Genomic DNA, 16,100 nt, shown 5'->3' with positions numbered 1-16,100 from the left:
GAAGTGAATGCAAAAGTGGCTCAAAGACATAGGCTGCAGCTTGCAGAGCATATTTAATGAGGGAAACAAAGAGAAAGTCAACACTTACGTTTTTTAAGTTACCTTAATACAGTACATACGTCTGAATAAGCAGAAGAGACATTTTAAGGTGTCTCAGCAAGAACGAAAAAAATGCATTGGGGGGAAAATGCTCACTTAAGTATTTAATTATGTCATGCTTGTTCTCTGTCAAGTGTTTCTCATGTCGCCACCAATAAAGCTTGACCAAATTGTGAAAACAAACATAAGCAAGAGAATAGAGATGTTCAAATAGCAGATGTACTCGGCACAGTGAGAACGCAAAGCAGGAAGCTGTCTCAGGCTTCTCAAATTATAAACACTACACCTCCAGCCATCCACCTTAAATCTCACATGTCTGTCACAAACCTCCACTCCATATACACTCACAATATTGTCAACTCCCTAAGTGCATTACGCCTGTTTCAGTACATTTGTGTTGTGCACCAACTTTCCACGTTTTGTTCATAATAATCCCCTTTTTAGTCGTGTCCATTATTTTTTTTCCCCTCTCTCTGGCTTTTCCTTTCATCTCCACCACTTAACTTCTTCATCCCTTGTATCTACCCATCTATCTACTGGACCCTCTTTCATCTTGCACTTCTTTATGCACCTTGGAAGCGAGGAGTTGTTGTTGAGCTTCTATCTGTTGCTGCTGTCTGGCAGCCATCTCTTGTAGCTCGGCCAGTGTCATGTCCATCCGGGGCGTTGCCACCTAGGCAGAAATAAACATAAAAAGGATAAAAGAATAATTCATCCATGTTTTTATACAAGCTGAAAGCATTATATTAACAATCATTTAAAGTCTAAATCAAGACTAAAAGAGTAGCCTTCAAGCTTAACATGTGAGGACATTAATAAAGCATTAGAATTCTTTTATGCTCAAATTCAATCCTCCAAAGAGGCTCAATCTAAGCCTTTTGTGATTTTAAAATTGACAATACGATGTTTTTTCTCAAAGGTGACATTGTCAGCTCAATAATGAGAGTACAGTCATGTGCGTGTTATGATGTACTGATTACCTTTAATTTGCATTTATGCACTGCAGGGTGTGTGAATTGAATCTAATTAATTAGTACCCCATGGCACATCATCAAATTAGCTCGTCATGTATAAAGAAACAACATACCAGGTCACAGAATTTATGTTAATATGGAATATATGACCCAGATTTTTACAATGAGGAAAAAATGGAAATGACTACGAGGGCAGGCGCCATGATTACTTTTTATCAATACTAAGATCACAGTTATTTATCCTTTTTATTTACTGACATTAGGAAGAAAACATTTTTATTGCACTAGAGTAGAGTGTAATTCTTTCACTTTCATGTTGTACTACTTTCTAGCTAATGTCAACACCTCACATGTAGGCTATGACACTAGCCATAGAAGGCAGCTGTGCACAGAGAAGCCTCCAGTCTTCCCATTCTGTCACTTCTATGGAACAGCTCAGACAGGCCCATGACCAGAAAAAAAAAAAAAAAAAAAAAACCTGACTTTATCTACATGGGCTGTTTCCTATGTGCACAGTTTTTTAATGAGCGATGTACACATGTTAATACTGCAGTCAATCATGTTCATTTTATTCTATTAAAAAATAACCCTAATTGTGATTAATATTCAATGAATTATGCAGCCCTCCTAAGTAGCAATGCATCAATGTTTTATCTGAAATGAGGCAAGAACATGAACTGTACTTTAAATGTTGTTCAAATAAGAGCTCTTAGAAGTTAAAAAAAAAAAAATCCATGATCCGTGTTTTTCTCTATGTTTAAAAATGATAGAATAAGATTTTTGACTGCACAAAGCTATGAATAATCTGCTTTTAAAGCTGAACACACAAAAATATCAACCATTTGTCAAAATAGAAGTTAAGCACTCACCCCATTCTCCATCCTTCTGTCTGGGGGACCCTTCACTCCATTCCTCTTTGAATCTGAGCCTCTTGAACCTCCTGAGTAACCAACATGATAGAAGAATTCATCAGACATCAGAGTCTATCGCAGAGCTTAATCTAAGGTGGCTTTTTAGTCCAATTTAGTCACAGTCAAGAAACAGCAAACTGCGCAAAGCACTAGTCTTTACAGACAGCTGTGAAAAATGATCGGAACTTCTTCTTGCCTTTTTGCCAGTCAGTGTCTCTGACAAACAAGCATTTAGGTGCACAGGTTTCTCTAGACTTGCTGTACAGGAGTATTTGCATCAGTAGACTGCTAGAAAAAAACAGACTGGCTAGTGCTGAATGATCTTAGCTCCTCTGGGAAACAACTGGGATCAGTGCTCTTTGTGACTTGCAATAATCTCAGGATTTAACCTCATACATAATCGTCTGTGGGTGGGTCCACAACTCTCGCCGTGTGTATGTGTGTGCTTGGCTGTCTACAACTGCGAACTAATATCCAACCATGTCACTAGCCTGGGTCTGGCAATCCATATCCTATCCTTAAAGCACTCACCCATGACCAAAGCCTTTTAGCTTGTATAATGGTTTTACACAACCCTTGACATACAGCATGCATGGTAAACACCAACTGGTTAAGAGAAAGTGTGAATATAAGACTATACTAAGATAAACAGTGGTTAATAGGTGTGAGGTTACTCAGCTACTTCAGTTCAGCAAAAAATTAATTATGTTATTTGACCTGGTGAAAAAGAACATCCATGCACAGCATCAGGGAAGGTGCACGGGTGAAGTGACTGCATACTGGGACTGAGGGCAGAACTGAGAACTGTCCTACAACCAATATGAACACCCTGAAATAGGAAACTAAATGAAATGGCCTTTACTCAACAATACAGTAACAGAAAAAGGTACTACAGAACTGAATTGCAAAAACTGAGTGGAAGCTAAGCTAACAGTGTGGGAAAACAAGAGCAGGCTAAGATAACAGGAAGGGAAAACAGCCATCTAATCCCTGGGCCAGACTCAAGCTGTGAGGGGTAAAAAGGCTTAGTTACGCAACTGGGGGCTGAGAGGATAGCGCACGACTAAAATACTAGACTTTTCTGTGTTCCTAAGAAAACTGAAAAGTAACAGGCTTATGACGATATGACTGGGACACCCTCCTCTCAGCCTGGTCTCCAACAGTACGGCTAAATAAGGCTTGTTCGGGGATTTGAGGGCCTGCTAATATAAAACCCTTTCCTGGATAAAGGCAGTGTAAAAAGAACCATTTTCAAACCTCTGGAGAGGAAACAGGAGAGGTGGTCTGGTTCAATCTCAGCTTTGGACAGGCTGTTAATGTATATTTCCTTTACTGTGTGGATGTGTCTATTTAAAGGCGGCAGACATCTCTGGAGGTTACTGTACTGTGTTAAACGTCTTTTCTCTGAGGACAGCCCTCGAACAATCACGACTTCTATGTGAGAGAAGTGACCACAGAAAGCCTTGCTTCTATATCACGATTTGTTGTATGTTTTGGCTAAGCGTTGTGTTGCAGATAGACACGTACCTGATTCCCTGCTAGGGGCTCGGTTGTGACGCAGAAAGAAGCGCACCTCTGCCCTGTGCTGTCCCCATCGCTGCAGCACATCCAGCATTCTCTCCCCCTCACCCACAGCTCTCTCTGCAGATAATAATACATAATAACAAATCAGCACTTAGATGTTAGCTTAAAACACACCCATAAACTCAACATCTTCATTAGATTAAGTTGTGCAAGGTTAAAATGTGTGACAATACAAATGTAGGTCAAGTTTGCATGTGCTGTTTGTTTTGTGACTCATTTCATCAACACAAAGGGCGCGTCAACCATTCTTTAGGCAGTTTGTTCAACAGCCTCAAGCCCATTACATTACATAAATGGACTGACACATTACTGCCAAGCAGAGGTCAGAAAAACTGATCTATCATAATGGCAGGACTAGAAAATAAATCAGGAAGTACAATAATATAAAGATTAGTAATACCTTTAGATCTAAATTGGATGCAAAATGTGACTGTTGTTTTCTTTTTTTTGTTTTTTTTCCAGTACTCAAAAGGGGCCTGTCGTGAACGGCTGCAAAATGAGACAATCTTTTCAGTATTTAGCAATCTCTTTTCAGACTACTTGTGGAAGTACTCAAACACAATAATTGGCACTTTCTTCACTCTTACGGCAGCATCACCATGGAAACAGCTATGAAGCTGGGCTCCTTGAGTTGTGATTCTGAATAAATCTCAACTCTTAGATAAGGGTTAGGGGAAAATGAGGCAGGCATCTCAACCCCCCCTCCCCACATCCAACCTGAGAGATGTGCTAGAAGTCTAGGTGCTTGTGTTTGTTACAGGGATTATGGGCTCTACTTCATTTGCATTGCAGACTCCAAAGAGATAATCCTTTAAAAAAAAAAAATCACCAAGCAGATGACCACACAGCTAATTCTCCATGTATGGTCTTCTTCAGAAAAGCAATTTCACTCTCAACAAAGGAGGAAGACAAACTAAGTGTGTACACAGTGACTCCTGTCCCTTGCACAAACAAAACAGCATACAATTGAAATTTCTTTTTCTGTACAGTATGCAGACAGAGAAAAATAGCACTGGGTACACTGGCACTGTCACTCACCAGATCCACGCCACATCTCAGAAAGGTGGCAGTCTGTTTCCCCCGGCTCCTTGCACAACTCCACCACATCTCGGCACAGCGTCTCCGGGGTAACGGGGACCTCAGTAAAATGCTGGTCATTGTTACTGAGGTATACAGTCAAGAACATCTGGAGGCAGGAGGGAGAGAGAGAGACAGATTAGATAGAGACAGGCTAAATAAGAATACAAGATAGAGGATCCCGGTGGAGTCGGTGTGAGTGGAGTGAACACCACAATTCTCTGTAATTGCTGTCTGACTTCCCGATGGTTCAGTGTGGGTGTATGTTTATACAATATGTGTGCTTCACGGATAGTAGTATCTGTTTCCCAGGCCTCATTCCTCTATGTCAACAGAGAAATCAGAGGGCAGCTACTAGAATTCCATTTCATCCCACACCATCTAACTGCTAACTAGTGCTGTCACCACTGTGAGAGATCCCTCAATCCCAACACACACACACTAAATACCCCTGCCAAGTGCTCTGAAGGAACAGACCACTGAGGAGCTGGATTTGTATGTCAGTGTGTGACTAGCAGATGGCAGAGACTGGCTTACGACAATCTTAAAAGAAACGGGCAAACTCAGTGAGGCGATCCCTGATAGAAGTGAAATGTTAAAGTCTTCAGCTACTGCAGAAAAAAACACTAAGCAGAAAATTGAGCTGTCCATCAGCAAGGAGCCCAAATGCTAACACATATAAGAGCTTCTATCACAACAGCTACTGTATTGCTTACAAACATTATAAACAAACTCTAAAATCAATATTTATACAGGATATTATTTATCTTTATTGTCACAAGAGGCACCAGGAGTCCAATTTAATTAAAAATGAAGGGCTGAATTAAACCAAAGCCTTGACAGTCAAATTAAAAATACACATCGGAAATGTCCGTGTGATATTCTAAAACCTATACAAACACTGAGAGACATAAAGATGAAAAATTTGTGTCTATCTGGAGTCATAAAAACTACAAAATCTGCATAAGAGGCTTTTAGGGCAGTGCTGAAATATGCATCTGGAATCTCATCAAACAATAGAAGTGAAAGCTTTGATAAGGTCGTAATAAAATCAATATAACAAAGGTGCCCGAGGCATGGCATGAATTGAACTTACTGAACCGTTGTGTTTCAACCACAGGTTTTGGCACAGTGGAAAGGCCAAATTATAGTTGTACATAGGCTCTAAGCAGAGCCTCTGTTGTAACCTAGATGAGTGGCCTACACCATTGGGAGAATTTATGCTTGCATACTATTGTGTCTGCTGTGTCCAGCAATTTCACTGCTCGAAGGCAGGAGGGCAGCTGGGTTTCTATGCCACTGTATTTTTTCGTGTACAAACAATGGCGACTGAAACAGTGCAGATCATGTTGGGGCTAATAACTAATGAAGAACGGTCACTTTAATTTGAATTACTGCAATGAAGTAAAGAGATAAAAATTTCAGGAGTAGAAGGTGTGTACTATCTCCGTCAACACCTGATTTTTGTCGACTATGGGGCTTTTTGAACCGTGACAGCAGCGTAGGATGGAAAACACATGAACAGCAAGTGGACCAATCACAGTTGCTGCACTTTGTGTTGCCATGATATATAGCTCTATTTCTTGGGAGGTAAGCATCAGGCTACCTTGTAGGGTATGAGGCTATGCAGACATACACCGTAGATGATTCTACGCAGATGTAGAAACCACGCTTAAAGCCTTCACAGTGACCTTAGCAATGGTGAACTCTATAAGCCCAAGACCATATACTGCACATAAAAAAGATGGATGTAACCTCTGGATCTGTAAAGTTAAGCCAATACAGAAGTGGCTTAAACAAACAATTGTTTTTTTTTTCTAATGGCCAACAGGGGGGAATGCATGTGATTGCAAAAAGATGTCCAACTGGACAGAAATCTGTAGGGAAATGACTCCACTTCTGATGTGTTACCTTAGTAAACATTTTCCTAAAGTATGGTCTCAATCACTAGTTCAAGACTTTTTTAACACAGCATGGTGTTCATATTGTAAATTCCAGTCCCATTTAAAATAATGATAAACAGAGTATGCTTTAAGGTGGGCTATCTTGTGATTGACAGGTCACTACTGTATCACCATGTGTAATGTCCTCGGGTTCTCCAGTCAGATCCACTGCTTGCTCCATACACAGACAAAGAATAACCTGAAGGGTGTAGTATTGTTGTATATGCCCTGAACCTCCAGGTTAAGCTGTCAGGTTTTTCTATTCTGAGCTACCATGAATGGCCCAAAGGGGCCATGGTGGGAACATCAGGTCAGGAGGGTCACAAGCACAAAGGGCTTGAGGGGGGGTGAGCAGAGCAGCTGCAGCGGTAGTGCAGAAACAAAAGTATTTTGGTTGCTTTTTAACAGTGGGCTGCACTGTGCAAATGCACAACAGCCTTAAAAGAAGTGTCTTTATCCCCCTTTTCTTCTTCAAATGAAGCTTACTAAGTGAGTAAGCAGGTGACATGATGCCATTGAAAATCTCCTTAGCAACATATACAAGCAGAGAAGGTTTTGTTTTTTTTCATGGTGATAAAGTGAAGGTGGAAGCAAGGGGTAGTGGTCTGACTCAGAGGACCTGACTCAACTGGTTTGTTCCATAGGGATGTAAATGAAAGATCCCGATCAACAGAGCGAATCAGCAGTGAGTCATCTTTGTCAGTAATCTACAGTACAGACAGTTGTAAACAGATACTGCCCTTGTGTTCCCACTCTGTGGTAGGAGACCACCCTGGAGAACAAAGTATCAGGATGTTTTCGTTTTTTGTCTGCTAATCAGAATATTTTTAGTGTTTGTGGTATGTAGCTGACAGCTAAGCTAAAATCACTTAACATAACAAATGACAGTGACAGGGCCTGTAATTAAAAGAAAACCTTAATTGGCATCAATTTCATGTGGTCTGCCTTTAGCAAAGGATTCCAAAAAAGCCATTCAAAGATCAGCACAATAGTGGCTGACATCATCACAACTTCCCAGAAATGTAGGACATTCAAATGACCCTCTTAATATTTGGAGAGTGAAAGGGAGGAATGAAAGAGACTGAGCAGACAGAACCATTGAAGGGGGGAATATAGTCTTGGGGGTGATGGTACCTACACTGAAAGCCAGCTCTCCTGAGCACTAAATTTAATGATCCAAGGCCATCAGTTTCCAGTCCTCTCATCCATCTGGAGGAGTTAGCACTTTGCTGTTGACCTTCATCTACCTAGCACATGTGGTCACTGCTTGTGGGTTATAATATTGCACTCATGTGCAATATATACACATTTAATTAAGCTAATCAGGCCAATTTTCATATTCATGCTGCTTTATAAACTTTAAAATATGCTAAATGAGCTTTAGGAATATGTTATCATTTAATTTTCTGTCTCCTTTTATTGTGCTCATCGTTAGGTCTGAAAATGGTAGTCCTGTTTAACTTTCCATTATCAGCAAACCAGTGTGTCTGAGATCTACACAACATAAACATTACATGTAAATATTCATGCAAAAACAGATAATATAAGACATGGCATAGTACATTAATAATGAGAAAAAAGCAATTGCCACTACTAGTTCAGAGGTGTATCTAGACAGACAGGTGAGAAGAATACCCTCAGCCCCTGTTTCAACTCAGTGAGACAAATTGAGAGCACATTAAATATTCATAGATACAACAGCAAGTAAAATTAAACAGCTCAATAATAGCCTGATGGGCCCACTGCAAAATAAGAAACAGTAGCTCTATAGCTCATCAGAAAGCATTGCTTTACGAAGCCTTATACAACTATGGAGCAGAGCAATATCTATTTAGTTTGCAAGTATATGACAACGTTTGACAGAAACGTGCTTTACTTGCCTTCTGTCTGTCAGGTGTGGAGTGGATGACAGAAGCAATTGCTGAATTGCACTTCCTTCCTATCTGAAACGGGGCAAAGAGATTGCCCTGGGGAAGGAGAAGGGACAAGCTGCCTCTGCGGCTGCGGTTCACTATTATAGCAATAGATTTCTAATTCCATCATAGCATCAGTGAAGTCATAGCTGTCTCCCAGGGTTTGGGACTGGTGTGACAGCTCAGAACTGCACACTGACAATTACAGCCAATGCAAAGACACGTGGCTGTTAATGCTGCAGCCTGCACTGTAGATATTCTCAAAGCAGACCAGCTATAAGGCTAGGTCATTGGGGCTATATCTCAGGATTAAGTTAATCTGCTATATCAAAATATAGCCCGTTAACAGCCTACTGGCTCAGAATTACAATAGTAAGCTTAAATTCAATAGCCTGCAGCTAGGCTACACCCACTATACCTTAGTACAATACACCAGTACAAAGGTCATCGCTTTCATCATCAGGTTTACTTGTTCAGAACCTGGTATAAAGTGTTCTAATCCCCAGAAATTCAGCATTGCAACAACATGTGCAGAACAAAAACCTTTATAGTCTTGGAGGTAAATTGTTCATGTTTAAGACTCTCTGTTCGGGGAAAAAATAATACAGACAGGACTGTGTGTATCTCAGAGATGAAAGGCTGTAACATCAATCACTCATACAAAAGACACTGTAATAAGAACACATCTAAGAGTAGGAGAGTGACTGCAGCTGGCAGTGCTTGACCTGCCCTGTTGAAAGGTCTGAGGCGTTGAAAAGAGACACTGTAAAAAAGAAAGAGATATACTGTAACAGTTGTTCTGGGCTATTGCTTGGAACGTGGCTTCTTTGTCAGTGATTTTATCTCGTATGAAGTTAAATAAGCTGCAAAGCCTGTGGGGAGGTGCAGCTCTATTCTGTGAAATACTGTATAGTGAAGATATCAGCTATAAAGTCTACAGTTGCTGATTTTGCCCTTTGCTGTGTAATTTAGATCCCTGCTCCTCTTACAGCCAGAGGGCCCCTAAAGAAGATGCCATTGATTGCAGACTCGAACAGGCTTTTCAAGCTGCTCCAGTTGTTTAGACAGAGGAGTCTGAGATGACTTGAGTTTAAATATCAGCAGTGTAACCCTAGCCAATTACAGAAAGGAATGCTGTGTTGGTGTGTGAGTGCCACTCCCACTGATCATTCAGATAACCTACATGTAGCATGCAGCAACAGACTCGTGCACAAAAACAGAGCACTTGGCAGGTACTTGTTGTCTGGATGTTTATGTGTTAGGACAAGTTGAAGGAAAATCACATTAGAAGAATGATTCTTTGATAATATTACTTCGAACAGTCCTAAAAGCATATCAATCCTTGTGTCCTTCCTTGAAAATCCACTTTACCCTCGTGAGGGTCAATTCTACGCCACTCGTCTCTCAAGATCATTGTCCAAATGCAATTGGTCACATATTGAGTTAAGACTAATCAAAACTGTGTGCCTCTGCAGTTTCCCGTTTCCAGGAATAGACTAATCACAAGCTTTTGTACCATAATGGAATTACTCTGCAATATCAGAATAACTAGTAAATAAAAGCCCATCCTGTCACAGGACATTTACATCAGTGCAACTAAAAGCAACCAGCACAACAACTGAGATAAATCATTATTTCAGATAAAACATTATATATCCTTGCTGATTTTCCCTGTCACAGAACCAACTAAATCATTTTAGTTCAGAAGGTCTACCAGTACATCCCTCTGTTTTTGTCCACAATGTTTCTCTATTTTAAGGCTGAAACATGTCACTGTATCTTTTTTTCCAGTCAGTACAGTCTGAACTGGAACTCCAGTGACATCGTTTTCTGATTACTGATTACTGGTCAACTCATTTTTTGCTAATATTCTAAACATGCCAACCAAGAAACACACATTCACACTTCAAATTGCAGTAGTTTAAGTTTTAAATATAGTGATAAATAGTGATTTCATTTTGCACCAAAAAAAAAAAAACACTCATCTACTCATAAGCCACAAGCAAACCCTTTGCTACATATATTTAAGCAACAACTTAAGATAATAACTCAGTTGTCAGAATTATATTTTTTTGTTCAATACACTGACTAACTGTTCCAGCTTGGGGTGCAATAGGTCACAAAACTCATGGTTTGGATCGCATCACGGCTTTTGAGTGACAAATCGGATTATTTTTCAGATCAACTAAATAAAAAAATAAAAGAGTCAGAAAAGGGGAGACAAACTGACATGACTGCAACTGTGAAATGCATTTCACAAAACCTCTTTATGTGACCACACAACTGCTTGGTATATTTTCACTGCAAGTCTACATTCAGATTTAGACAATTACTCATGATCATGGCGTAGGTATGTTTTCAGAGCAGTTTGTCAGGAAGCAGGATTACATATAGGATTATCACTACCGGGCCGACTTTCATGAAATTTGACAGGGAGGTGGGGCATGGCCAATTAATTTTTGGTGGAGATTGGGATCATTTTCTTTAAAATTGCGAGACTTGGCATTGGCAGAGGAGTGTGTTCTCCAAGTGCTGTTCTAAGTCACTTCTTGTAAAGCTGTGGCCTGTTTCACACTACGATGGTTAAACTTTCTTGTGAATCATGGATCAACTGTTACACTACTCCAGCAATGTTTCAACTACAGTAAAATGGCTGAAACTGTTGAGAAAGGTTGCTTACTGTTGACATGGTTCAGTCAATGTAAAAGCTAGTCCACCATGGTTTTCCATACTCTACTATTGGCTGTAAGGGGAAATTTTTATTTCTCTTTAAGTAGCGTAAAAAATGTTGCACACTAAATTATTTTCGTGCATTTTGGAAGTAAACAATTTTGCATTAACACCAAGTAGGAAAACTTACACTGTGCTTTCTAGATAAAAGAGCACAATACACCTGCCTTGGAGGAACATGGTTGTAGTCAGAACAAATAAGGGAGAATGTCAGACCGGTTTGATGTAATACACTGAGATTGACTACCACTTATACACAGCATGTCATCTAATGCTTAGGGGGGAATGGAATAGCTGGGAAAGTAGACAGGATGACAGTGGCAAAAGATAACAGGGGCTATATCTTCAGCCATGCCTGAGGGTTCTTTACCCGAGGGCTGCTGGGCCTTCTGTCCACACACACTTTCAATTACAGATATTGCTGTGGTAAGCGAATGAGTCAACTAGGTCTTGTTGACAGAGTCACCTTTGAATCTAATTACCACAAGTTTATAAGATACTGCTGCAGCATCTTCCAGTGCATGTGCCTTGGTTCTCCCTGCCACGGCTTCAAGAGTTGACACAGTTCCAGCATAGCAGTCCTTCAAAAAGGCAAGGCAGCAGAAAACTCCCCAATGGCTTTATGCATTATTTCTCTTCGTCTCTTTCATTCTCTCTCCCTCTCTATGCTGCATTAGGGGGATGAGGGGGCAAGGGAGAAAAGGTCAGGGGTAACAAACAGCAGAATGCATAGGGAATCGGAACACACAGTAGCCTCATTCAGCTGCAACATTCAGGAAAAAAAACAAGCAGCTTTTACAACACACTGAAACTGCAGCAAGCTGTGACTCTTCAATCAGGACAACCTCTTCTCTCTGTCTGCACTGCAGTACTTAGCCTATCACTTCATAATCTGCGCTCTCGCAATACTCTTCCATTCCTTGTCTACGTGATGAGACAGTTCCTACTTCGTGCTTATCTGGGAGATAAGCAAAATGGGAGTTAAAATTAAGCAGAAGGCAGAGGATGTATTCATTTTTTCCAAGCCCTCTTTACGGTTGGATGAAGTTGTTCCGAGAAAGACCAAGGCCACAGGAGCTTGAAGATTATTACAGAAAGTATACAGAAACTTAAAAGTGCTACTAAATGACTTCCTGAAAAATTGGAACATTTACAAAACTGTGAAAATAGCTAGTCTGTTATATAGAAATTTCATGTATGAAAAACAATCTTATCAATGCTTATTTCATGTGGGAAGCGAATAGGCAAGAGGAAGCCATTCAAAATGTGGCAGACGCACTAATTGGCTTCCTAAAAAATGCTCACTGAATAATGTCTTTGTGGCATTTAATCTGTCATATGCAAAAGAGATCTCAGTAAAGCAGGAGAGTGAATGACTGTAGGAGGCAGAGTACAAAAGCCCTTTTCCACTGCAGGAACTTTTCCCGGGCTAGGGAATAAAATTTGTTCCTGGGCAATAGCTTCTTTAAAAAGGCACTGGAACAGGGTATTACTCACACAGCAGCAAACACTGGTTGTCAGTAGCATAAAAATGTGGACTTTGAATGACTTTGAATAAAAACCCATCATAGTTGGGTTTGAAAGATTTATAACGTCATCAAATATGGTAGAGATGAATATCCAAAAATGACTACATACTAAACTGAAAAAACTGCACCATCATTACAATTCAAAGTCACCTTGTAAGCTGCATTATATTATGCAAACAAACAACTCCTTGCCTCCACCCATCCTACCAACCCCAAGGTGGGTACGTGTAAAATTACAACAAATCTTAGCATGTACAATATATTCCCAGACTGTTAAAGTGGTTATGAAGACAAATTTGCTTGCTCAAGTGCTCCTTCCCTCCCAGAGGACCACTACCTACTGATTGTGTTTACCTACCTACATGTAATGCAATTATCTATACATCTATATGTACACCACACCATTGATAAAGCAAAAGTGAGTGTTTGTATTCACACTCAAAAAATTCTGTGAAGATAAAAACACCACGGCTGCCTTTTATCAGACTAATTGGCCTTATCATCATGGGTGGGGTTACGTTGCAACCAGGATTGCACAAAACGAACTTTTGACTGCTGACATAACCTAAATCCCGCATGGCCTCTGTGTTCTTCATGACTAGACAAGGAGATCAACCTTCAACGATGCTGTCACTATGTCTTCACACAGCGAAAGTGAGTATTTCTGGAGGTGCACCATTGTAATGTATAAGTCCTCCTTTCATTTTGATTGCTCACGGATGTGAGTCATTCAATATTCCAAGGTGGTAAGCTGATACCTGCTCAGGTGACTCTGGCGTGGTTCCTCTCAAAAGCCAGGCTAATGTTATGCTGCCATTGTGTCGCTAATGCACTACACAGTCTAACAGAATAAATTCAAGAAAATGATTCAGCTTCTTCATAAAATCATTGTTTGTGAATGACAGGCTTACCTGAGCACAGAATCATTTATAAGTTCTTTGTCTTTAATGTCTGCTCCATGATGAGTCAATCAGCCTTATGCACAAACTCTTAAAGTCCTATAATGATATAAACAGCTTAAATGCTTTGAAACATGTATTTTTGTGTTTTAACACTGCTCATCATAAGCTAATACAGTTTCAATTAGGATTCTTCTTGACACAAAAGTCAAAACATCACATGCCCTTGTCTATCACATATGTGACCATCTACTTACATAACCACCACAGCTCTCCCACAAAGTAAACACAAAGCCTGTGGTGGCCACAGAGAAAGCCTACTCAGGTTTCTGTTGACACACAGCAAAATCAGGCTTCCCAGAACGTCACTTCACTTTCCCACCATCATAACACCATCACAAAGTCAAGGAACAGTGAGATTTGTTGTGGTGTAACCAAGATACAGTACAAATGCTCACTGTCAAAGAATGTAAAACCAAATAATGCAGGCCATTCACACAAAAGTATATCTGCTTTAAAATCTACACAGCAAGCAACTTTCATCATGGGAGAGGAATGAGGATGTGATATGGGACTTGTGACTACAACATAGGAAAACCAAAATCATACAGAAACCTGTCCACAAACACATTTTCCCTGTTTGGTTTCTGCTGTATTACACTACCAAAACCGTCTATTGAATATAATTCAGCTTGACAAAATGCACAACAGGATGGAATAGAGGCTAATAAAGCAGCAAAGAATTCAAGTCTAAACTTGGCATTAGTAAGTGTCTGCAGAACAAAGGCTGGTTCCAGTAGAGATAACAGCAAATCAGGGGTAAATGAGTTATACGATGCTATGGTTCTATAAAGGGTGAGCATCTCTTATCAGGGTGCTGCTACAGCACAGGCACACACACAATGCGCTCTCAACAACATGCTGTTGAAGAGTCCCTGCAGCTCATTGTGTTCAGGAAACAGTGACCCCCTATTTACTATCCCAGCCAGCAATTATGACACTCCATTCTCAGTACCCCCCCAAAGCCCCTGGCCTGCACAAGCAGGGTCACGGGCTATTGGTGTAATTTATAAGACAATACCTCACATCAGACATGGCTACACAGAGGGCACTTTGTGTTTATCAGGCGAACACCAGGAGCTGTATCTCATTCAAACACACCAAAACACATATACAGATATATTCTCGGGTGACACAATTGGAGTAGAGAGGGAAATAACAAAGGTCATGTTTTGACGAGTAAAGCAACAGATCCTGTATGTAAGGGTGACAATTTATATCGGTGAGAGCTGAGCTTTGTGATAACAAATGACTATGTACCAGCAGCAGACTGAGGTCATGCACCAGACAGGAGTCATCTAAACACGACCGTGTCTCCACTGCTAAGATGATTAATTCACTGATCAAGCTGTTTTACTGGGCGCATGGGTCTGGGGAGGGAAGGGCAACAACAGTAGAAGCTGAGCATAGGTACACACAACATGACATTTGATTTTTCATTAGTTGTTAACATCAATGCAAAGAAAACAGTAGCTGTGTGTTATACAGCATGTGACCTGACATATGTCTTTGCTAAAAACACAATGGACAGAAAATTAAACAGAGAGGTAGAGGAGGGGGAAAAAGTACTACAGTAATAACACTGCAATAATCATTGTCCTTCCCTCTTTAACAACACATTGTGGCAACTCATTTAACTTAGTTATTAATTAAGTTACTAGGCCAGCAACAGATTATCAGCTGAAAACTATTTGATACAGGACTAATAACTATCAGCAATTTCCCTGAGGTTTCCACCAAACTGATCAATAAACTTCTATTCTATTCGATAATTATAGTCACTTCCAACTTCTAAAACATGAGGATCTGCTGCCTTTCTCTTTTGTCTTTACTGTAAAGTATGTAACAGTATAAGCAATGTAATCTGGGACATTGTTAAGAGCACCTTTCAGGATTTTTAAGCTTGTTTTTCCAGTTAGATTTAAAAAACAAAAAGAAATAAGTGACAGATTTATTGTGAAAGCATTTGTCAGTTACATCCCTTATCTGCAACGACACTTCCAAGTAAATAAACTGCAGACGTAATAATCTCAGCGGGATTAAACTTTTACTAGTTACGTCGTCTTTGATCTTTGAATTTTGCTCCTTTACCGGAAGGCGGGCAAAGTCGCAACAGAAAAGTAAAACTGCAGTGTTCATTCGGCTCTACATCTATTTGTTGGGAAGGTTATTTCTTATTACAGTGCAGGCAGACCACTGTCCGCTGCCCTTCTCTCCACACATCACAGAAGTGCTGAGAGACAGAGCCTTGAACTGCAGCAAAAAGCAATGGACCTCTGATGATGATGAAGATGATGGTGATGACATGGCAGGAGTCCAGAGCTGAGGTTAGCCGAGTGCCAGCCAGACTTGGCAGGTGCCTGCTGCTTGCTGTGTGTCCT

The 16,100-nt window shown here is 40.3% G+C and overlaps 1 protein-coding gene across 3 annotated transcripts in view; it reads right to left on the bottom strand.

The window, feature by feature from the left end:
* tp53bp2a (tumor protein p53 binding protein, 2a) overlaps positions 1–16,100 on the bottom strand; it is a 30,704-nt gene that overhangs the window by 13,605 nt on the left and 999 nt on the right. For all 3 annotated transcript variants that reach the window (XM_008286455.1, XM_008286456.1, XM_008286457.1), the window contains exons 3-6: positions 4,607–4,754; positions 3,512–3,625; positions 1,943–2,013; positions 671–772 (exon numbers count right to left, since the gene is read on the bottom strand). In XM_008286455.1, the coding sequence (XP_008284677.1) occupies positions 671–772; positions 1,943–2,013; positions 3,512–3,625; positions 4,607–4,754 (435 nt within the window). The remainder of the gene's footprint in view (positions 1–670; positions 773–1,942; positions 2,014–3,511; positions 3,626–4,606; positions 4,755–16,100) is intronic.

The sequence above is a fragment of the Stegastes partitus genome, unplaced genomic scaffold, assembly GCF_000690725.1.
Source record: "Stegastes partitus isolate 25-593 unplaced genomic scaffold, Stegastes_partitus-1.0.2 Scaffold455, whole genome shotgun sequence".
In the NCBI taxonomy this organism is placed as follows: domain Eukaryota; kingdom Metazoa; phylum Chordata; class Actinopteri; family Pomacentridae; genus Stegastes; species Stegastes partitus.
The sequence above is the reverse complement of the archived record's forward strand: the minus strand, read 5'-3'. Positions and strand labels throughout refer to the sequence as shown.